The sequence below is a fragment of the Loxodonta africana genome, chromosome 1, assembly GCF_030014295.1.
Source record: "Loxodonta africana isolate mLoxAfr1 chromosome 1, mLoxAfr1.hap2, whole genome shotgun sequence".
NCBI lineage: Eukaryota > Metazoa > Chordata > Mammalia > Proboscidea > Elephantidae > Loxodonta > Loxodonta africana.
This window is the reverse complement of record NC_087342.1, coordinates 13,163,107-13,187,550: the sequence shown is the minus strand read 5'-3', so window position 1 is coordinate 13,187,550 and position 24,444 is coordinate 13,163,107. Positions and strand designations below refer to the sequence as shown.

The window sequence follows — 24,444 nt, the reverse complement described above, 5'->3', positions numbered from 1 at the left end:
GATATACTAAATATTAGCACACACAATGACCCTACCCACTTCCCAAGAGGCAGATACACTTCCATTCAGGATGAGACAAAGGGTTGCAGTTTAACAGTGCCCAAAGGTCACAGGCCAAAATGATCCAAAGACTGGCCAAGACTGATCTCCGATCTCCAAAGACCTGTAGAGTTTCTTTAGACAGAGGCCATGAAGACATGAACGCATCACCTACCCCTACCCACCCACCAGTAAGGACCCACTCTCAGTTGCCTATTTCATGGCACAAGCTTTAATGTGGAACTTTCAGCTTTAACAATCAAGGTGTCTCTTCTCTATTCCCTTGTTTTTATTCCTCCCCCGTCACTCTCCTTCTCTATTTCACAAAAGCCAAATCTGTGAATGAGTGGAGAGAATCAACATGATACTGAGGTGACATTTAAAAAATGATCCATCCTCATGTTGACATTGCTGACTATATTAGCATATTCTTGATTTACCATTTTCCACATGGTGCAAATAAAAAATAACAGGGATAAAACTTTTATTGGGCTACTAAGCCCAAATGAGAATGCCAGGTGTAACGGAAACACCAGGATTTCTTGGTGTTACAGGAAGAACTATTTACCTGCTGATCCAGGTTTATGATTTATATGCATTTATGCTTTTTACCATGAAAGGGTCCATCCTGAAGCCTTTTGATGTCTGTACTGTTGTTTGTGTTTCCAAACATAGACTGTCCTTCCCACTTCTAGGAATGAATAGAAAGAATGCAATGAGCAGCATCTTAGGGAACTGGGTAAGAATACACAGTCAGAAGGAGTCCCTGGATGGTACTCCTTCTGTGTTAAGTGCTTGACTACTAGGTGACAGGTTGGCAGTTCAAACCCACCCAGAGGCGCCTTAGAAGACAAGCCCGCTAATCTGCTTCCAAAAGGTCACAGCCTTGAAAACTCTATGGAGCAGCTCTGCTCCGCACACATGGACTTGCCATGAGTTGGAATCGGCTTAACGGCAACTAAAAATGGCACACCGTCTGTCTTAGGCTGGGTTCTCTAGAGAAGGAAAACCAGAAAGTATGTAAATGTATACGAAGTAAATGGCTCACACGGTTGTAGAGGCTGGAATGTCCCAAGTCTGTGGGTCGGGCTGGAGGCTTCTCCTGATTCACACAGCCACAGGGGCTGGCAAAACCAAGATCAGCAGGTCAGAAAGCAGGGCTCTTGCTCACAGGCTGTGAAGACCAACAAATCCCCAAATCAGTATGCAAGATGGCAGGTAAGATGCTAGCTCAAGCCCCAAGAACCCAAGGTCAGATGAACAGGAGCCAGCTGCAGAATCCAAAGCGAGCAAAAGCCCACCAGAGCCTTACCAGAAAATCCACCTATATTAGATGCAGGCCGCACCCTCAAGGAAACTCCCTTTCAACTGATTGGCAACTCACAGGAAATCCCATCACAGAGGTGATCACATTACATCAAATCTCATGATGGAAACGATCACATCATCATTCGACTGCCAAACTCCATCACAACTGCTGAGAATCATGGCCCAGCCAAGTTGACACACATGATTTCTGATCTCTAGTAGTTTTCAGTTTCACTGGTGAAGAATCACACATTGTTTTTCTGTTATTACTACTGTTATACCCTCTATCTTCTACAGGAGAAGTTCCAGTTGAAATCATCACAGCTCAGAGACGGGAATGAGCTTATGGGATGGAGCAAGGAAAGCTTCATGGAGAAGGTGACACTAGAGCCAGGCTTTGAAGGTTGAAGCAGACTTTTACATATTTAGCAAAGGATGATGATACAGAGTGGTGAGACTGAGCACAGTGACCTAAAACAGTGAGGAACCAGGCTCGTGAGTAAATGAAGACCACCAGAGGGTTTGAAGAAAGAGGAAACTGGACTGCACCTGTGAGGTATGTATATTATTGGGTTTGTGATAAATATCCTTGATCGAACTAGGAAAGGTGAATATCTGAATAAAAATCAGAAACTCCAGGAAAACTTATATTTTAATGATTTTCCATACAATAGATAGGAAGTTTTAGAAGAATGCTGATGGAAATGCTTAAAGATAGAGATGCTCACACATATTGCTATCTTTAGTCCTCTGAAATGATTTCCGGCTTTGCAATAGAAACATTTTGTAAAACTATCTACAACATTACAGCACTATTCTTACCTGTTGAGGAAAAGCTTCAGGTCTACTATAATCCTAAAATGTAAGTACAAGAGGCATATTTGCCTCCAGAAGGCACTGCTGTTTTCACCAAAGAAGGAAGACTTCCGTGTCTGCTTTGGCTGTTGGCTTCTGGTGGACTTTCCTTTAGATGTAGTTGCACTTGTTATTTTCGGACCAGGCTCAAAAGTCCAGGAATACACCGGGCAGTGGTAGTGACACCCATTTAACCCAAAGAAATTAGAAACAAGAGGCATATAGCCCAAAACATTCAACCTCTTCCATTTTACAAAACAATAACAAGAAAAGTCTTCCCAACTTTCCATCACTGTTTCCTTCTTTTTATAGGCAGGCAAATTTCTAAAGAGAATAGTTGACTCTCCTCCTATCCCTCTGCCCACTCTGACCATTATAGTCTGGCTCCGCATCTCACCCCCAAATTCCTCTGAAAGGGCTCATCAGTGGCCTCCAGGTGGTTAACCCCAATGAACTATCCTGTATCCTAATCTTTATCTGCCCCTGTATTTCATTCCTTGATTCCTGAAACTGCTTTCTTGGCTTTGCTGTGCCATCCTTCCTTGGCTCTTCTGTTGCTTGTCATTTTGCATTAATAGACCCTTCTCCTGGGCTCTTTTGCCCTGGGATTCCGTCTGATGGTCATTTCTCATCTCAAAAATACTCTCCAGGGCTGATCTCATCCACTCCCATGGCTTCAATTCTACCTGTACACATGACTCCCATATCTGCATCTCTAGGCAATAACTCTCCCGAGCATCACATTTCAACTCCACCTGGATGTCACACAGACCCCTCAAACTCAGCTTATACATAACTAAATCCATTGTTCCCTCGTCCTCATCCACCTCACCACAAAATAAAAAAAAAGCATGCTCTATTCCCCAGATTTCACTGTCCAGTAAATAATACGTCACTTACCCACTCAAGTGGGCAACCTAGAAATTGGCCTTGAACCATCTCTTTTCTCTCAGGTGCAACTGGTCCTACCATTTAAGTCACTTACAAATACGCCCCTACCCTCCTTGCTCAGGAGGCTGCCTCCCTTCAGTGCCTCAGTGCCACTTGCCTGGGCTATGGCAGTACACTATTTAGAAAGATTTAAATGACTCTGATTTTACATCTCATCATTTGTAAGGTATGACATTTGTTGTCTGAATAGCATGACATTCAAAAAGTGAAAATGGCTCCCTCTAGCCCTACTCCCAATCCCCTCACCAAATTTCCCTTACTGGAGATAACCAATGTTATTAGTTATTTCCATATCCTTCCAGAGGTATTTTTACACAAAAGGTAGCACTGTATACCTACTCTTCAGCAGCTTGACTTTTCCCCTTAATGTATCCTAGAAATCTTTCCGTATTAGCACACAGTGAGCTTCCTCATCATTCCTACAGCTCATGGTATTCTATTGCATAGACATGCTAGAAGTCATTTAACTGTTAGTCTGCTATGTATGGACATTGAGGGTGTCTTAGGTTGGGCTCTCCACAGAAGCAAAACCAGTGCAGCATATAAATGCATAGAGAGATTTACATAAAAGAAAAGGCTCACAGAGTTGGAGAGGCTGGAAAGTCACAAGTTCATGGGTCGGGCTGGAGGCATCTCCTGACTCACGTAGCCACAGGTGCTGGTGAATCCAAAATCAGAAGGTTAGACGGGAGGCCTCTGGCTCACAGGCTGTGGAGGCCGACAAATCCCAAGAACAGCCTGTAAGACAGCAGATGAGTTACTAGCTCAAGTTCCAAGGATCAGAGGTCAGATGAAGAGGATACAGAGTGAGCACAAGCCAGAGTGAGCCTTGCCAGGAAGTCCACACACCCAAGGAAACTCCCTTTCAAATGACTGGCTGTTCACAACAGATCTCATCAAGGAGGTGATCATACTATATGTATCATACCTCATTATTAAGTTTGCTATGAAAATGTCATTAAAAAGCCATCAAATTGCCAAACCACTGAGGATCATGACCCAACCAAGTTGACACACAACCTTAACCATCAAAGAGGGGGTTCCCATTTTTTACCTATTATAAATACGGATGTAATGTACAACCTCATACATAGGTAACCACAGGCAGGTACTAACATATTGATAGGGCAAATTCATAGAAATGTGAAAGCAGAATCATAAAGTAACTGTATATGCAAATATAATTATGAAAAACCAAACCCATTGCAGTAGAGTAATTCTGACTCACAGAGGCCCTTTTGGACAGAGTAGAAACTTGGGTTTCCAAGGAGCAGTGAGGAGATTTGAACCGGCGACATTTTGGTTAACAGCTGAGCACTTAACCACTGTGCCACCAAAAACAAACAAACAAAAAAACCCATTGCCAGTTGATTCCGACTCATAGCGACCCCATAGGACAGAGTAGAACTGCCCCATTGAGTTTCCGAGGAGCGCCTGGTGGATTTGCACTGCTGACCCTTTGGTTAGCAGCCGTAGCACTTAACCACTACACCACCAGGGTTTCCCCACCCTGCCACCAGGGCTCCATAGTTCTAAGAGTATTGGCAAATTGCCCTCCTTAAAGATTGACCAGTCTTACAGCAATATGCAAAAACCTTATCTCTGGCCACTCTGCCTCATTCATCCCTGCTTGAAAATGTATCCTCCACATTTTTGATAAACACCATTTTTCTAAGATGTAGATCTGGCTTGTCACTCTTCTAATATCCAAATCTGGAATGCCATGCTCCTGCTTCCCCTGCTCAAAACCCTTCCATTTCTCCCCACTGATCTTTAAGACCTTTCACCATGTCCACCTGTGCTGTCCCGTGTGGACCACCAGGCACATGTAGCTATTGAGCCTTGGAATGTGGCCTGTCCCAACTGAGACCTGATGTAAGGGCCAGATTCACACTGCATGGCAAAGCCTTAGCCTGACAAAAAGAAGGGACAATATCTCACTGATGCGTTTTTAACACTGATTACATGTTGAAATAAATACATTTCTGGTACTGAATTAAGTAACACATAATTAAGATTATTTTCACCTGTTCCTTGACACTTTTTAAAATACAGCTAGTAAAATATTCTAAATTACAATGGGGTTGGCTCTTGTGGCTCCTGTGATATTTCTATTGGGCAGCACTCATCTTGACCCTTCCTCCCTGTCCCATCTCATCTCCTCCCAGCCTTAGGCTCTCCCTCCTGCTTCAGATCACAGTGGTCCCTGGGCCTAAGATGCCCCCTGCCTGCTCCACACCCCTCACCCTCCTCACCTCACCCCCAACTCTCTTAGTAAGGCTCTGCTTGAAGCTTCCTCTTGGAGGTCTTCCAGAGATTTTAATTCTTTCTTCAGAAGTCCGCCTCCCTTTGCAGGCCCTGACCTCAAGGGCCTCTCACCATTCTCACTAGGACACACAGCAGCAAGCAGTTCAGTACTGTTGGCTGAGCGAAGAAAAAGAGGCAGAACAGCCCCAAGAGTCAATTAAAGGGTAAAGTTGGCGGATGTCATAGAGCATGTGAACACATTTAAGAAAAAAATCTAAGTACTTTTTTTTAACCTGAATTCAGAATGTGAACTATATTTCGGCAGCAAACGACAGTAATAAGAACAACAAGACTTTCAAAGAATGACAAACACAGGAGAAACTTACTGTCTTCCACTTGAGCATCTGACCAGTTTAGATCCTTGGGTGGGGAGACCCGGCCCTGGGACCCCGGCCGTCGCCCACTCCCCGCCCCAGCCTGCAGGACCAGAGACCTGAGAGTTGCAAGTCCCAAGAAACCCGCTCCCTCCAGCTCCCACCGACCCGGGACCTACTCACCTGGCCCAAGGCCACAGTCACAGTGGCGACAACAAAAGAGGCAGAAGAGGCTCTCCAGGAACAGGGAGGGGTCTCCGGGAAACGAAACTGAAACTCTGAGGCCCAAGTCCCGGGGCAGGACGTGCCTTCCCCTCAGGACGGCCCTACCCGCGCCCGGAGCCCGCGCAGCCCGCCCGCCCGCGGAGCCATGGCCTCGGCGCCCTGCCCGCCGTCCCCGCTCGTCGTGCGGGTGTCCGAGCCCGGCCCCCGGCTGCGCAGGAAGCTGGAGAGCTACTTCCAGAGCCGGCGCTCGGGCGGCGGGGAGTGCACCGTGCGGGCCCTGGGCGACAGCGCCCCGGACACCTTCCGGGTGGAGTTCAGGGAAAGGGCAGGTGAGCTGTGGGCCGCAGAGGTGCGGGCCCGGGCTGGGGGTGCAAAGCCGTCCTGGGCCAGCCCCGCGGGTGTCCTGCTAGAAGCAGCCCCCGCTGACCCAGGAGAGAGGGCGGGAGAAAGGATGGCACTGTCTGGGGGGGACACGAACTGGGGGCTTCAGCTGCCAAGAGACTCAGCCCGACAGCAGGAGAGACCCCCAGTCCGGGATCTGGTCTGACCAGGCCTTAACGTAGATGCTTGCTAATATCCTCATCCCCAGGCCCCTTGTATTTCTCAGCTGTCCTAAGACGCCACTTCCTGCCCCTGGAGGCAGGTCGGTAGCTGTCCTTGTGGTTTAGGCATGGATTACAAAGACAGTGTGACAAAAAGAAAGTAAAATTTTCATTAATACATTTTTGTTAATAATAACGCATAAATAATAATGTCGGTGATGTATTTTTGAGGATTACAAAAGTAATGCATGCTCACGGTAGAAAAGAGAGAAAGGAATGAGAAGAAAACCAAAACCACCTCTTCATCTCACCACCTGGAGATAAGCAGTGTGAACACTTCCTTTCAGCTCTTCTCTGTGAATGTCTGCAAACACTTGTATACTTACAAAATTCTGAGTCTACGGTTTTGATTCTTGATTTTTTTCACTTCACTTTGTAAATAAGCATTTTTCCCTATCATTGAAATGTGAGACGGGAGACTCAGTTTCTGAAACGTGACTTTTAACAAGTTGATGATATTCCATTCTCATTAAGCTCTCATTTCTTCCTTAAAACTTAACCTGCCGACTTATGAGTTCTCAGATCTCCCGAGTTCCCCTCACCAGCCTTGTATAGCAGGGTGCAGGGGGCAGGGCACTGATGCATGAGTAAGAGGAGCGGTTCAAATCTCTCCCATTTCTCTCTCTCTCCCTGTCCTTCTCTGTCTCTGTGTTAAATGTCTCTACTAAAGCTAAGGAGAGAGTGTTGAAAAAAGGAGAACACCGAATCTGCGTTGAAAACAAACCTGTGAGCATTTTCTTGGAACCCACTGAAAAGCCAGTAGAGAAGATCATGAGTCAGAGAACTTCCTTGGTGACACCATCAGGAGCAGGAGCTCTGTATGATGGGAAGCATCCCAATGAAAGACATATTCCTAACACTGTGGATTCCTGTGTGTCAAAGGTGAGTGCTGAAAGGAGCTGGGCATGTTCCTGCACCTTGCTCTCCAGACCACACCTCATCATTATTCCTCCAACAGCCATTTCCTGAAGGCCACTGTGAGCCAGGCACTATTTTAGGCATGGAGACCTGGAGGTGAACACAACAGTCAAGGTCCCTGCTGTCATGCAGCTTGTATTGGAGTTGGAACTGGATACATGGAAAGACAGGGAGCAAGTAAACAGAACAATTTCAGAAAGTGATATATGCTATATAGGCCGATGTACTTCCATTCAGGATGAGACAAAGGGTTGCAGTTTAACAGTGCTCAAAGGTCACAGACCAAAATGATCCAAAAACTGGCCAAGACTGATCTCCGATCTCCAAAGACCTGTAGAGTTTCTCTAGACAGAGGCCATGAAGACATGAACGCATCACCTACCCCTACCCACCCACCAACAAGGACCCACTCTCAGTTGCCTATTTCATGGCACAAGCTTTAATGTGGAACTTTCAGCTTTAACAATCAAGGTGTCTCTTCTCTATTCCCTTGTTTTTATTCCTCCCCCTTCACTCTCCTTCTCTATTTCACAAAAGCCAAATCTGTGAATGAGTGGAGAGAATCAACATGATACTGAGGTGACATTTAAAAAAATTATCCATCCTCATGTTGACATTGTTGACTATAATAGCATATTCTTGATTTACCATTTTCCACATGGTGCAAATAAAAAATAACAGGGATAAAACTTCTGTTGGGCTACTAAACCCAAATGAGAATGCCAGGTGTAACGGAAACACCAGGATTTCTTGGTGTTACAGGAAGAACTAATCACCTGCTGATCCAGGTTTATGATTTATATGCATTTATGCTTTTTACCATGAAAGGGTCCATCCTGAAGCCTTTTGATGTCTGTACTGTTGTTTGTGTTTCCAAACATAGACTGTCCTTCCCACTTCTAGGAATGAATAGAAAGAATGCAATGAGCAGCATCTTAGGGAACTGGGTAAGAATACACAGTCAGAAGGAGTCCCTGGATGGTACTCCTTCTGTGTTAAGTGCTTGACTACTAGGTGACAGGTTGGCAGTTCAAACCCACCCAGAGGCGCCTTAGAAGACAAGCCCGCTAATCTGCTTCCAAAAGGTCACAGCCTTGAAAACTCTATGGAGCAGTTCTACTCTGCACACATGGAGTTGCCATGAGTTGGAATCGGCTTAACGGCAACTAAATATAGCACACCATCTGTCTTAGGCTGGGTTCTCTAGAGAAGGAAAACCAGAAAGTATGTAAATGTATACGAAGTAAATGGCTCACACGGTTGTAGAGGCTGGAATGTCCCAAGTCTGTGGGTCGGGCTGGAGGCTTCTCCTGATTCACACAGCCACAGGGGCTGGCAAAACCAAGATCAGCAGGTCAGAAAGCAGGGCTCTTGCTCACAGGCTGTGAAGACCAACAAATCCCCAAATCAGCATGCAAGATGGCAGGTAAGATGCTAGCTCAAGCCCCAAGAACCCAAGGTTAGATGAACAGGAGCCAGCTGCAGAATCCAAAGCGAGCAAAAGCCCACCAGAGCCTTACCAGAAAATCCACCTATATTAGATGCAGGCCACACCCTCAAGGAAACTCCCTTTCAACTGATTGGCAACTCACAGGAAATCCCATCACAGAGGTGATCACACTACATCAAATCTCATGATGGAAACGATCACATCATCATTCGACTGCCAAACTCCATCACAACTGCTGAGAATCATGGCCCAGCCAAGTTGACACACATGATTTCTGATCTCTAGTAGTTTTCAGTTTCACTGGTGAAGAATCACACGTTGTTTTTCTGTTATTACTACTGTTACACCCTCTATCTTCTACAGGAGAAGTTCCAGTTGAAATCATCACAGCTCAGAGACGGGAATGAGCTTATGGGATGGAGCAAGGAAAGCTTCATGGAGAAGGTGACACTAGAGCCAGGCTTTGAAGGTTGAAGCAGACTTTTACATATTTAGCAAAGGACGATGATACAGAGTGGTGAGACTGAGCACAGTGACCTAAAACAGTGAGGAACCAGGCTCGTGAGTAAATGAAGACCACCAGAGGGTTTGAAGAAAGAGGAAACTGGACTGCACCTGTGAGGTATGTATATTATTGGGTTTGTGATAAATATCCTTGATCGAACTAGGAAAGGTGAATATCTGAATAAAAATCAGAAACTCCAGGAAAACTTATATTTTAATGATTTTCCATACAATAGATAGGAAGTTTTAGAAGAATGCTGATGGAAATGCTTAAAGATAGAGATGCTCACACATATTGCTATCTTTAGTCCTCTGAAATGATTTCCGGCTTTGCAATAGAAACATTTTGTAAAACTATCTACAACATTACAGCACTATTCTTACCTGTTGAGGAAAAGCTTCAGGTCTACTATAATCCTAAAATGTAAGTACAAGAGGCATATTTGCCTCCAGAAGGCACTGCTGTTTTCACCAAAGAAGGAAGACTTCCGTGTCTGCTTTGGCTGTTGGCTTCTGGTGGACTTTCCTTTAGATGTAGTTGCACTTGTTATTTTCGGACCAGGCTCAAAAGTCCAGGAATACACCGGGCAGTGGTAGTGACACCCATTTAACCCAAAGAAATTAGAAACAAGAGGCATATAGCCCAAAACATTCAACCTCTTCCATTTTACAAAACAATAACAAGAAAAGTCTTCCCAACTTTCCATCACTGTTTCCTTCTTTTTATAGGCAGGCAAATTTCTAAAGAGAATAGTTGACTCTCCTCCTGTCCCCCTGCCCACTCTGCCCATTATACTCTGGCTCCACATCTCACCCCCATATTCCTCTGAAAGGGCTCATCAGTGGCCTCCAGGTGGTTAACCCCAATGAACTATCCTGTATCCTAATCTTTATCTGCCCCTGTATTTCATTCCTTGATTCCTGAAACTGCTTTCTTGGCTTTGCTGTGCCATCCTTCCTTGGCTCTTCTGTTGCTTGTCATTTTGCATTAATAGACCCTTCTCCTGGGTTCTTCTGCCCTGGGATTCTGTCCGATGGTCATTTCTCATCTCAAAAATACTCTCCAGGGGTGATCTCATCCACTCCCATGGCTTCAACTCTACCTGTACACATGACTCCCATGTCTGCATCTCTAGGCAATGGCTCTCCCGAGCATCACATTTCAACTCCACCTGGATGTCACACAGACCCCTCAAACTCAGCTTATACAAAACTAAATCCATTGTTCCCTCATCCTCATCCACCTCACCACACACACACACAAAAAAGCATGCTCTATTCCCCGGATTTCACTGTCCAGTAAATAATACGTCATTTACCCACTCAAGTGGGCAACCTAGAAATTGGCCTTGAACCATCTCTTTTCTCTCAGGTGCAACTGGTCCTATCATTTAAGTCACTTTCAAATACGCCCCTACCCTCCTTACTCAGGAAGCTGCCTCCCTTCAGCGCCTCAGTGCCTCTTGCCTGGGCTATGGCAGTACACTATTTAGAAAGATTTAAATGACTCTGATTTTACACTTCATCATTTGTAAGGTATGACATTTGTTGTCTGAATAGCATGACATTCAAAAAGTGAAAATGGCTCCCTCTAGCCCTACTCCCAATCCCCTCACCAAATTTCCCTTACTGGAGATAACCAATGTTATTAGTTATTTCCATATCCTTCCAGAGGTATTTTTACACAAAAGGTAGCACTGTATACCTACTCTTCAGCAGCTTGACTTTTCCCCTTAATGTATCCTAGAAATCTTTCCGTATTAGCACACAGTGAGCTTCCTCATCATTCCTACAGCTCATGGTATTCTATTGCATAGACATGCTAGAAGTCATTTAACTGTTAGTCTGCTATGTATGGACATTGAGGGTGTCTTAGGTTGGGCTCTCCACAGAAGCAAAACCAGTGCAGCATATAAATGCATACAGAGATTTACATAAAAGAAATGGCTCACACAGTTGGAGAGGCTGGAAAGTCACAAGTTCATGGGTCAGGCTGGAGGCATCTCCTGACTCACGTAGCCACAAGTGCTGGCGAATCCAAAATCAGAAGGTTAGACGGGAGGCCTCTGGCTCACAGGCTGCAGAGGCCGACAAATCCCAGGAACACCCCATAAGACAGCAGGTGAGTTACTAGCTCAAGTTCCAAGGATCAGAGGTCAGATGAAGAGGATACAGAGTGAGCACAAGCCAGAGTGAGCCTTGCCAGGAAGTCCACACACCCAAGGAAACTCCCTTTCAAATGACTGGCTGTTCACAACAGATCTCATCAAGGAGGTGATCATACTATATATATCATATCTCATTATTAAGTTTGCTATGTCATTAAAAAGCCATCAAATTGCCAAACCACTGAGGATCATGACCCAACCAAGTTGACACACAACCTTAACCATCAAAGAGGGGGTTCCCATTTTTTACCTTTTATAAATACGGCTGTAATGTACAACCTCATACATAGGTAACCACAGGCAGGTACTACCATATTGATAGGGGAAATTCATAGAAATGGGAAAGCAGAATCATAAAGTAACTGTATATGCAATTATAATTATGATAAACCAAATGAAAAACCAAACCCATTGCAGTAGAGTAATTCTGACTCACAGAGACCCTTTTGGACAGAGTAGAAACTTGGGTTTCCAAGGAGCAGTGAGGAGATTTGAACCAGCGACCTTTTGGTTAGCAGCTGAGCACTTACCCACTGTGCCACCAAAAACAAACAAACAAAAAAACCCATTGCCAGTTGATTCCGACTCATAGCGACCCCATAGGACAGAGTAGAACTGCCCCATTGAGTTTCCGAGGAGCGCCTGGTGGATTTGCACTGCTGACCCTTTGGTTAGCAGCCGTAGCACTTAACCACTACACCACCAGGGTTTCCCCACCCTGCCACCAGGGCTCCATAGTTCTAAGAGTATTGGCAAATTGCCCTCCTTAAAGATTGACCAGTTTTACAGCAATATGCAAAAACCTTATCTCTGGCCACTCTGCCTCATTCATCCCTGCTTGAAAATGTATCCTCCACATTTTTGATAAACACCATTTTTCTAAGATGTAGATCTGGCTTGTCACTCTTCTAATATCCAAATCTGGAATGCCATGCTCCTGCTTCCCCTGCTCAAAACCCTTCCATTTCTCCCCACTGATCTTTAAGACCTTTCACCATGTCCACCTGTGCTGTCCCGTGTGGACCACCAGGCACATGTAGCTATTGAGCCTTGGAATGTGGCCTGTCCCAACTGAGACCTGATGTAAGGGCCAGATTCACACTGCATGGCAAAGCCTTAGCCTGACAAAAAGAAGGGACAATATCTCACTGATGCGTTTTTAACACTGATTACATGTTGAAATAAATACATTTCTGGTACTGAATTAAATAACACATAATTAAGATTATTTTCACCTGTTTCTTGATACTTTTTAAAATACAGCTAGTAAAATATTCTAAATCACAATGGGGTTGGCTCTTGTGGCTCCTGTTATATTTCTATTGGGCAGCACTCATCTTGACCCTTCCTCCCTGTCCCATCTCATCTCCTCCCAGCCTTAGGCTCTCCCTCCTGCTTCAGACCACAGTGATCCCTGGGCCTCAGATGCCCCCTGCCTGCTCCACACCCCTCACCCTCCTCACCTCACCCCCAACCCTCTTAGTAAGGCTCTGCTTGAAGCTTCCTCTTGGAGGTCTTCCAGAGATTTTAATTCTTTCTTCAGAAGTCCGCCTCCCTTTGCAGGCCCTGACCTCTAGGGCCTCTCACCATTCTCGCTAGAACACACAGCAGCAAGCAGTTCAGTACTGTTGGCTGAGCGAAGAAAAAGAGGCAGAACAGCCCCAAGAGTCAGTTAAAGGGTAAAGTTGGCGGATGTCATAGAGCATGTGAACACATTTAAGAAAAAAATCTAAGTACTTTTTTTTAACCTGAATTCAGAATGTGAACTATATTTCAGCAGCAAAGGACAGTAATAAGAACAACAAGAGTTCCAAAGAATGGCAAACACAGGAGAAACTTACTGTCTTCCACTTGAGCATCTGACCAGTTTAGATCCTTGGGTGGGGAGACCCGGCCCTGGGACCCCGGCCGTCGCCCACTCCCCGCCCCAGCCTGCAGGACCAGAGACCTGAGAGTTGCAAGTCCCAAGAAACCCGCTCCCTCCAGCTCCCACCGACCCCGGCACCTACTCACCTGGCCCAAGGCCACAGTCACAGTGGCGACAACAAAAGAGGCAGAAGAGGCTCTCCAGGAACAGGGAGGGGTCTCCGGGAAACGAAATTGAAACTCTGAGACCCAAGTCCCGGGGGCAGGACGTGCCTTCGCCTCAGGCCGGCCCTACCCGCGCCCGGAGCCCGCGCAGCCCGCCCGCCCGCAGAGCCAAGGCCTCGGCGCCCTGCCCGCCGTCCCCGCTCGTCGTGCGGGTGTCCGAGCCCGGCCCCCGGCTGCGCAGGAAGCTGGAGAGCTACTTCCAGAGCCGGCGCTCGGGCGGCGGGGAGTGCACCGTGCGGGCCCTGGGCGACAGCGCCCCGGACACCTTCCGGGTGGAGTTCCGGGAAAGGGCAGGTGAGCTGTGGGCCGCAGAGGTGCGGGCCCGGGCTGGGGGTGCAAAGCCGTCCTGGGCCAGCCCCGCGGGTGTCCTGCTAGAAGCAGCCCCCGCTGACCCAGGAGAGAGGGCGGGAGAAAGGATGCCACTGTCTGGGGGGACATGAACTGGGGGCTTCAGCTGCCAAGAGACTCAGCCCGACAGCAGGAGAGACCCCCAGTCCGGGATCTGGTCTGACCAGGCCTTAACGTAGATGCTTGCTAATATCCTCATCCCCAGGCCCCTTGTATTTCTCAGCTGTCCTAAGAAGCCACTTCCTGCCCGTGGGCTGCGGCTGTCCTTGTGGTTTAGGCACGGATTACAAAGACAGTGTGACAAAAAGAAAGTAAAATTTTCATTAATACATTTTTGTTAATAATATTGCATAAATAATAATGTCGGTGATGTATTTTTGAGGATTACAAAAGTAATGCATGCTCACGGTAGAAAAGAGAGAAAGGAATGAGAAGAAACCAAAACCACCTCTTCATCTCACCACCTGGAGATAAGCAGTGTGAACACTTCCTTTCAGCTCTTCTCTGTGAATGTCTGCAAACACTTGTATACTTACAAAATTCTGAGTCTAAGGTTTTGATTTTTGATTTTTTTCACTTCACTTTGTAAATAAGCATTTTTCCCTATCATTGAAATGTGAGACGGGAGACTCAGTTTCTGAAACGTGACTTTTAACGAGTTGATGATATTCCATTCTCATTAAGCTCTCATTTCTTCCTTAAAACTTAACCTGCCGACTTATGAGTTCTCAGATCTCCCGAGTTCCCCTCACCAGCCTTGTATAGCAGGGTGCAGGGGGCAGGGCACTGATGCATGAGTAAGAGGAGCGGTTCAAATCTCTCCCATTTCTCTCTCTCTCCCTGTCCTTCTCTCTCTCTGTGTTACATGTCTCTACTAAAGCTAAGGAGAGAGTGTTGAAAAAAGGAGAACACCGAATCTGCGTTGAAAACAAACCTGTGAGCATTTTCTTGGAACCCACTGAAAAGCCAGTAGAGAAGATCATGAGTCAGAGAACTTCCTTGGTGACACCATCAGGAGCAGGAGCTCTGTATGATGGGAAGCATCCCAATGAAAGATGTATTCCTAACACTGTGGATTCCTGTGTGTCAAAGGTGAGTGCTGAAAGGAGCTGGGCATGTTCCTGCACCTTGCTCTCCAGACCACACCTCATCATTATTCCTCCAACAGCCATTTGCTGAAGGCCACTGTGAGCCAGGCACTATTTTAGGCATGGAGACCTGGAGGTGAACACAACAGTCAAGGTCCCTGCTGTCATGCAGCTTGTATAGGAGGTAGGAATGGGCCACATAGAAAGACAGTAACAAGTAAACAAAATAAAACAATTTCAGAAAGTTATATATGGTAAGAAGAAAATAAAACGGGGTTTAGCCTTAGAGAGAGACAGGGCCAGAGCAAGGAAGGGGAGGATGGAGGTGATGCTCCTCCTGACCAGGAGTCAGAGACAACTTCGCTGATGAGGTGACATTTGCCCTGAGACTTGAATGATGAGAAGGAGCCAGCCATGCAAAAATTCATTCAACAAATAGATGTTGAATGCCTCTTGTGTGCCAGGCACTGCCACGGGAGCTGGGGATACAGCCATGACCACAGCAGACCCTGCCCTCAAGGAGATTACAGTCTACTGAGGAAACAGACAACGGTAGGAAACAAATAGATGCATAGTAAAATGTCTGCAAGTGGTGAGTCGTGGGAAGAAAAATAAAGCAAAGTAAGTGACAAACTGCCATTTTAAGTAGGCTGACAGGAAAAACCTCCCTAATGAGGTGGCATCTATACAGATACGAGTGAGTGAGCAAGCTAACTCAGTGGATTTCTAGAGGAAGAACATTCTGGGCAGAGGGAAGGACAAGTGCAAAGGCCCTGAGATAGGAGTTACACCCTGAGCTGCAGGAGCTTCAAGGAGGCCACTGTGGGTGGAGGGCCATGAGCACAGGAGAGAGTGATAGGAGAAGAGCTGAGAGAGGTACCCAGGAGCTAGGTCTTATGGGGATGAATGTCATGGGGAGGATTTTGGGTATTAATTTAAATGTGAGGGGATTCATCAGATGGTTTCAAGCCAGAGGAGTGGGATGATTTGCTGCACATTTTAAAAGGATCATTCTGGCTGCTGTACACAGAACAGAAGGTAGAAAGGGGCTAGAGTGGAAGCACAGAGACCAGTTAGGAGGGGCTCCAGTGGGACCATGAAAGATGACAATGGCTTGGACCTGGCTTGTCCGGATGGAGGTGTGACAAGTGGCAGGATTCAGGAAACATGCTGAAGGAAGGCCTAGGGGAAGGATGTTATATTCAGAGGAAATAGCATGTGTAAAGGCCTTGGGGTAGAACAAAAATGATAAATTTTGCTTTCACCTTACATTCAATTTGCCTCAGTCCTTTTTATTCTAATCTGATATGTCTGTCTTATATTGGAGCTTCTGAAGGCCAGGGTTTATAGGGCCTGGGAACATTGCATGTAGACAGGTGTTTAGTAAAAAAAGGAAAAAGAAAAGGGTGGAGAGGTGTGAAGAAGAGAAAAAACAGTAGTAGGAAAAAATATCCTCCTCAGATTTATGGTTCTATTTCAGGCTCACAGACTTTTTTTGAAGAATCTCAGCAACTTACCCAGAGAACACAAGCCTCTTCCCTTCACCCCACTCACTAAGGTCACATGGATAGTGGCAACTCTGGAATCCAGACTTCTCATCCAGGGAGTCTGTTAAAAATGCTCCTGCCCAGGCCCCCCTGCAGACTAGTTCCATCAGAATCTCTGGGGATGAGACATGGACCTTGGCACTATTTTTGAACTCCTCAGGTGATTTTAATGAGCAGGCAAGGCTGAGAACCTCTAGACTGTAGCATGTTACGTCCTCTGTAAAGGTTTGCCAGAAGTCCCTCCCTTTAAGGGAAGACATCATGGTGATTTCTCTGGCCTCTAGGCATTTTCCTAAAGAGAAGACTGTAGGCTTGAATATCTCAGAGACCTTATTTGTTCCTTTTGAAATTACAGATCTTTCTTGCTGTAACAGCTGAGCTGAACTGTAACCTGTTGTCCAAAGAGCTGAGGAAACACATAGCCACTCTCTGCCCCAGTGTCAAGAAAGTGGAGGGTCTTGATGGAATTGAGAAGGTGTGTGGCGACTTCAGAGATATTGAAAAAATACATCGGTTCTTGAGTGAGCAGCTGCTGACAAGTGAGCAGATGTATGGATCTTCCCATTTAACAACAGAGAAGGAGCCCCTCAGTCGGCAGGACCACAACAGCTGCTCTTCTCCTGAGCAACAAACCAGGAAAGAAGAAAATAGCCACTCTTTTCAAGTTTCCTTGCCTTTCCTTGAATACTTCGAATATACTTGTCCTGATAAAATCAAATTCATAGAGAAAAGATTTGGCGTAAACATCAAAACTCAGGAGAGTTCTCCAAATATGGTCTATTTAGACTTCACCTCAAGTCAATCTGGCAACCTAGAAGTAGCTCGTGAGTGTTTTGTCCATGAATTTCAGAAGGGCACAGAATCTCTGAAGCTTGAGAGTATGGTTTTAGCAGACAGGAAGCAGGCCAATGAAATCACAGAGGCATTAAACCACCGGTTTCAAAAGCTCCTCATAAAGGAGAAAGGAGAAGAGTTGACTCTCCTTGGGCCCCAGGATGATATTTCAGCCGCCAAACATTTTCTTGCCGTCAGAAACTCTGAAAGCTCTGTCAAGACACCTGTGAAAATATCAGCTCCCAATGGCATGATGAATGGAATCGAGGTTGACACTGCTCACTATGAGCTTTTAGAAGCTGAATTACAGCAAGAGATACCAGTGATAGAGAGAAAGTACAACACTAGCATCAGGGCTTTTGGAAAAACTAAGGATGCTCAGAAAACCTGCATCCTGTTTGAACCCAAGGACAAGGAGATTGACCTGTCTGCGCACGCGTGTGCAAGCTTCATCCATGCCTATCAACATGTCTCATGTCAGCTGAAGAGAGAAATTTTTTCCCTGAAACTTTTGAGCAAGGACAGAGAGCACTTACATGGCACTAAGTTTGCTGATGACTTCAGAAGAAAGCATCCCAACATACACTTGTCGTTAACTCAAAACTCAATGAATCTGACTGGTTTGCCAAATCACCTTGCAAAAGCAAAGCAGTATGTCTCAGCGAGAGAGGGAATGCATCTGTTGGCTGGAGAAGAATGGAATGAGGACCATGGGACACCCATGGACATTGATAGTAATGACTCAGAAACAGCCTCACCTCCAGTCAAGGGCTCTGCCAGCTCCGGGGCCTCAGGAGTGGACAAGAAGGAAAAGGACACATGTGCCATCTGTCTGGACAACATTACTAACAAACAGGTGCTACCAGATTGCAAGCATGAATTCTGCACCCCTTGTATCAATAAAGCCATGTCATATAAGCCAGTCTGTCCTGTGTGCCAGACCCAGTACGGTATTCAGACAGGGAATCAGCCAGATGGAACCATGGTTGTCGCTTATTCACCACTAAGTCTCCCAGGTTACGCACCCTATCCCACCATTATGATTACCTATAAGATGAGCGGAGGCGTACAAACAGTAAGTATTTCTGAGTTCCATGGGTTTCTATCCACTATGCTAGGATTATTACAGCAAAAGAGACTGTCCTGTTGCCTATTTAGACAGCGTTTCCCAGGGAATTATTTTCAAGGGCTTGAAATAGTGATAAAGGTCATAGTGGCTGCTTGTAAGTCAGGTATCTTTTTTGCCTGTTGCTTAAGGCAGAGAAAGGGTGGATGAGGATGAGCTAGGAAGGGGAAGTCCAAAGGGCGGATAGTGTACCCATCGTGAATTTGGGGAAACAGGAAAATAAGAGTTATCGGGAATAGGAGCAAACCTTCAAAAAATTTTTTTTATTTTTTTTATTTTCTCTGTTTCCAAATGGCACATCTATACGGATTTTAAAATTTAGATGGGAGTGTTTTCATGTGACATTTTCTTATCTTCACACAGAAGGATCACCCAAACCCCGGAAAGAGATATGTTGGAACAAACCGAACTGCATACTTGCCTGATAATGTGGAAGGACAAGAGGTTTTGAGACTGCTTCGTAAGGCCTTTGACCAAAAACTGATCTTCACAGTGGGGCAGTCTCGAACTTCAGGAGCCTCAGATGTCATTACGTGGAATGATATCCACCACAAAACATCCATGTATGGAGGACCAAAAATGTGAGACATCCTGAAATATAATGGTTGCTAAACCTAATTTAGAGATCATGAAATATGGCAGTTTGAGGATGTGATATAAGGAGACTTTATTCATAGCAGTGGGATTGGGTACAGTGAAGTATTTTGAGAGATTCTAATCTGGAATGATCCCCTCAAAGGCCATAAGTTCCCCTCACTACCCTCCCAACCATAAAGCATCATACAGCCATTACATTTTGCATTAAAGGACAGGGCGCTTCAGAACTCAAGATGAGTAGTGTAAATTATTTTAATTTGGGGTTTCATGCGTATTTGAAGGGTAGATCCTACAAATAGGGGCTCTGGTGGAGCAGTGGTTAAGTGCTTGGCTGCTAACTAAAGGTTGGGGGTTGGAACCCACTAGCTGCTCTGTGGGAGAAAGATGGGGCAGTCTTCTGTAAAGATTTACATCCTGGCAAACCCTATGCGGAAGTTCTACTCTGTCCTGTAGGGTTGCTGTGAGTTGGAATTGACTCAATAGCAATGGGTTTAGATCCTAGGAATGTTATTACTTTGCTTTTCTTAAAGATCACTCCTTCTTCCACCCTCACCCCCCATCAGTACATTGAGAACCTAGACTCACTTGGCTAATAGTACTCTAGAAAAAAGTCTTAGCTTTAGGAGGACTAAGATGGTGGAATCTGTATTACAGGCAATCCAGTTGTTCTGTATGCAGCTCAGTTAGAAATACTTCAGACCTTTGGTTCTAAAACAGGAATATAGCCTGAGACCTTTGCAATTCCACAAATTTGAAAATCCTACCGTAGAATATGATGGTTGTTGTTAGCTGCTGTCGAGTTGGCTCTGACTCATGGTGACCTTATGTGTAACAGAACACAAAGTTGCCCATAACATACAGTACCTATAGCATAAGTTTAGGAGAGTCACTCCTTACCATGTACTGCTAACAAAATAAAAACCTTGTTGGAAGCTAGATGCTGGGCAGAAAGCTAGGCTCACTCACTAGCTGTATGACTCAGATCTGCACATTTTTAGTCATGGTAAGTCATCAGCCTTCAGGATTGCTTGTGAATGCTTGCAACCCTGAATGTTAAGTCCTCAAGTGACAAGGCTCTACTGTACAGATTCTTAAGAACCATTTGTGATGAAGCTAAAGGGATTTTCCTTTTGCAGGTTTGGTTACCCTGATCCTGATTACCTCCAACGTGTCAAAGAGGAGCTGAAAGCGAAAGGAATTAAATAAGAAGATTGCTGGAAGAATGTCTTGACCCACCTTTCAAAAGATATTTGAGGAGGCAGAGTAAATACCAATCTAAAATATTAAGTTACAAACACCTTTTTAAAAATTTGACCTCAGGAAGTGGTTTGTGTAAGAGTAAGAAACCGCTAGTCTGTCATTTCTGGAGTGTTACTTCTTATGGGGAATCCCTGGTGCCACAGTGCTTAAGAGCTCAGCTGCTAACCAAAAGGTCGGTGGTTTGAATCTACCAGCCACTCCTTGGAACCTTTATAGGACAGTTCTGTTCTGTCCTATAGGGTTGCTATAAGTCGGAATGGACTTGATGGCCATGGGTTTAACTTCTTATGAAAGACAAAAGCCCCAAAGATCTGTGTAATTTTGCCATAGAGGTGTCATGGCTCATTCCTGTCTCATCCCTGGAAGTGGGAGGAATGTTGCTGTGGGTCTGAAGTCATCCTCTGTATTCTTCAATTAGACCTCTAGGTGTGAGTTGATGGTCCTCTTTTCATTGCCGTCTCTGTAGTGATCCTTCAGTGTTTTGCTTCTTTTCTCTTTAATCTCTACCAGTGAAAGTGAAATCCTAACATGAAAGGATAAAAAAACAAGGCTTTGATTGTGGACAATTAGCCACATTCCTCCCCGCTCCCCACCCCATGGCAAGAGAAGTGGCCAGGAGCCGAGATTGGACAACCTTTGGTAAAAAATGGAATAAGACTACTATTTTTAATGACACAGAGCCTGGTGTACAGTTGATGATTAATACATTTTATTAATAAATAAAAAAGGGGTGTATGCTCCCCAAACCTTTAGCAGAGTCAGGAGCGAGAAAGCCATTTCTGGAGTCCTCACCACTGATTTCGAAAACTGAGTTTCTTACTCAGGAACACTTGGTATCTCAACTTTGACCGAGCCCCTGGCTTGATTCTTGCTCCCTCCCAATCCAAGGAACCTGCTAGATGGGGTGCACTTGCCCTGGTGTAGTGATGCGCCTCATTTTTCAGCATTTCTCCCTCTGGGTATTATTGTACATTTGTGTATACCCCACCTCCAGTTTTAACAGATAAATAACCTTACTTTAGTTCCCATAGCCATCATCTTCACAGTAACTGTAGCCCCCCATTGTAGTTTTTCACCCCTTGACTATGTCCCACCAAGTTACATTTTCCCGTTAAAATCTTCTTTCCTGATACATTTTCTGGACAGAGAAAAGGCAGTGAGTTGGGCTTACTGTAAAGAACATATGACAAGTCCAATTTTACTTTTAAATGGTTCTCCAATCCAGAAGAAAGTTATAGTAGCAAATTATCTGGTTTTCCGTGTCTGTCTCCCTCCAAAACTGTTGAACAAGGCAACTTGTTCCTTTCCTTAAGATGCCCATATCCACACGTTTTGATCTTCTAGATGAGATATTAATAGCTAATATTTATTGAACACTTGTTCTGTCCCCTTTATAACAGCCTTGCATCTGTGTGATTTACACAAGTGGTATTCCCAAGTTATAAATGAGAAAGTAGAAGCAAAGAAGATAAATAAAGCTCAAATGTCACATAGCTAATAAATGGAAGTGCTGGGATAGGAACCAGCTAGTGTGGCTCCAGGGCTTCTGCACCCCACAGCTCTACTGCCTCCCATGGGGTACTTCTCTGAGGAGCCGCTTACAGAGTTCCCATTACTCTGGGCTCCTCTCAGAAATGGATTCTTGCACAGTGCTGAAAGCTGATTTCCTCCAATGAAGCCCTATGTGAAGAACTGAAAACTCAGAATCTTCTCCTTTGTCCAGAGAGTTGAGGAAGCTTAAGGTGAATGATACATCATTCTTTTTCTTTTTTGTTTTTTTTTAACAGATTATACATTTAGTTTTTGGTGATTGATTAAAGTCTTTATACTACCATTAATAGGTTATTTTATATCTACTGATCATTTAGTTAAATGTACTCAGAAAATGCAAACGTTTGAGTCCTGCTAAGCTTTGGATCCATGATTGCAATGCACGTGCATATTCAGGTGTTCATGGCATGAGTGGTTGGTGAGCATCTGGATGACTGCTTTTGCTCTTTGGAAGGTGGTATTATCTGCATTTGCTTTAAATAAAGTGAAATCCATATTAGTAACAGATTGTCTGTGTTCTTTCCTCACTCCTGTTTTCCCCCTTATGTTGAGATTCTGAGTATTTTCGACAACAGGTGAAAGTATACCTTGTGCGTGGACATCTTTGGCTGAATTTGTACACACGGTGTGTAGCTGTTTGCTAAGTCGTGTCACAGTAGAACTTAACTGCTGTAGACTTCATAGCTACCACTTTCAGCTGTGAAAACTACATTTCTCAATATCTTTCCTTCTTAACACAAGATAAAAATAGGCTTCAGATTTCAGCTCTACGAAGAGAGAAAGCATATACAATATCAGACTGAACGATACAGTTGCCACTCCTTGGTCTTAGAGCATCTGTCTCATCTCTCCAGTATCAGTGCTGTATCACCCAGATGTCTCACTGAGTGCCAAAATCAGGGACACCCTCCTCTCCGAAGAGAAAGAGGATTAAAATACTAAGATATTTGATATCCCCCCACATCTCGCCCCAAAAAAGTAATCAAAGTAATCATTAGGAGAAAAATCAGACCTTTGTTGGACTTCCTTTCACTTGTACTTCAGTGGTGTTTTTGTTTTGATTTCCATGAGAGTACAGCCTGACTTGATTTTTCTGTTGATTGGGTCTGAGCCTCTAAATTGCAGACCTTGAGGCAAAGATTAAGATGCAGACAATTTGTTTGGGAGATGCAAGCCCAAGGCAGTGAAGGTAAGGACAAAAAGGGAAGAGAGGGGGTAAGATGTATTGCAGTGAGATGCTATGGGTCATCACCCTGGTACTGCTTCACAAGGAGCTGTGAAAAGACAGCAACAGGTCATTCAGCAGCTTTATTTTGTACATCCCATGAGCTGAAATGGGCCGCAGAAATCATCTCATTTAAAACCCTCACTTTTCAGATGAGGAAACTGACTTTTATTTCCTGGAGAAACAACAGACAATGTAAAGTATATTGTTTATTATGCAGTAAAATGTAGCCTGTGTAGCACCTTTGGCTTCTCGCTCCCCCTCTCCGCATCCCACACACCCATAAAGTCACCAGTAGTGCCTTTCCTTCACTGCAGTCTCACTGCCCAGTTGGTGTCCTCACAATTCTCTCACCAGAACTATTGAAATAACCTCTAGGACTCTCCATCCCCATGCCCCTTCCTCCTCCCACTGCAAACTACTTTTGGAAAAACAGCTCTGATCTCATCACTCCTCTGGAGATATGCCTTCAGTGGCTCCCTGATGCCTAGGGCAGTGCTTCTCAAACTTGATCTTGCCCCAGACTCACCTGGATGACTCCATAAAGCCCACATTGCTAAGCTCCACCCCCAGAGTGTCTGACTCAGTAGGTGTGAGGTTGGCCCCAAGATTTTGCATTTCTAACAAGTTTCTGGATGATGCTGATGTTGGTGATCTGGTGACCAAACTTTGAGAACCATGGCTTCGAAAAAAAAAATTCAAACTCCACAGCATGGTGTAGGGTAAGGCTATTCAGCTCTATGCATCCCCTCCCTAATGGGGTCAGTTTTGCTCTTCCCTGAAGCATGCTGGAGATGAACTTGGGAGGGACTCGGGCGAAGGTACAAGGCCAGGAGTGGCATGACTGGGCCAGTGGCTAAGGCTGAGGAATGCCTTAGCAAGAAAAAGAAAAACATCTGGACCTGGATGTGAGGTCCCTGGGAACGCTGGCTGCCCAAGGATGTGGGAGAAAAACAATGAGCCTTGGTCCCAGCTGGAACAGTATAGAAGCTTATGTTCCCTGCTAGGTGGTTACAGAGCGCTAAACTGGTCCAGCCGCTGCCCTGGGCCACGGTCCCGTAAGTAAGCTTCCCTAATAAACCATATGTCACGATCACTGGTTCCAGAGACTTTCTTCGGTCTCTTGGAGATGTGGC

General features: G+C 45.1%; 2 protein-coding genes across 38 annotated transcripts in view; one reads left to right on the top strand and one right to left on the bottom strand.

Annotated features, from left to right (window-relative positions):
- Positions 1–24,444, bottom strand: part of PARP15 (poly(ADP-ribose) polymerase family member 15) — a 75,084-nt gene that overhangs the window by 39,496 nt on the left and 11,144 nt on the right. For 13 of the 35 annotated variants that reach the window (XM_064289378.1, XM_064289677.1, XM_064289341.1 and 10 more), the window contains 3 exons: positions 3,736–3,891; positions 1,088–1,213; positions 652–730 (listed from right to left, as the gene is read on the bottom strand). In XM_064289378.1, the coding sequence (XP_064145448.1) occupies positions 652–666 (15 nt within the window). In that variant the 5' untranslated portion in view covers positions 667–730; positions 1,088–1,213; positions 3,736–3,891. The other 22 variants (XR_010322834.1, XM_064290391.1, XM_064290168.1 and 19 more) reach the window with 20 other exon arrangements.
- LOC135231962 (E3 ubiquitin-protein ligase DTX3L-like) lies at positions 6,130–22,627 on the top strand. Of its 3 annotated transcripts, XM_064289241.1 has the most exons (6): positions 9,452–9,591; positions 14,961–15,172; positions 15,633–15,720; positions 17,071–18,624; positions 19,039–19,256; positions 20,409–22,627. In XM_064289241.1, exons 2-6 carry the CDS (start codon positions 15,111–15,113, stop codon positions 20,476–20,478), a joined length of 1,992 nt encoding a protein of 663 aa, XP_064145311.1. In that variant the 5' UTR covers positions 9,452–9,591; positions 14,961–15,110; the 3' UTR covers positions 20,479–22,627. The 3 variants fall into 3 exon arrangements, with proteins under 3 accessions (XP_064145283.1, XP_064145311.1, XP_064145328.1); XM_064289213.1 differs by lacking the exons at positions 9,452–9,591; positions 14,961–15,172; positions 15,633–15,720 and adding exons at positions 6,130–6,328; positions 7,272–7,483 and having other exon boundaries at positions 20,409–22,595; XM_064289258.1 differs by lacking the exons at positions 9,452–9,591; positions 15,633–15,720 and having other exon boundaries at positions 14,884–15,172; positions 20,409–22,623.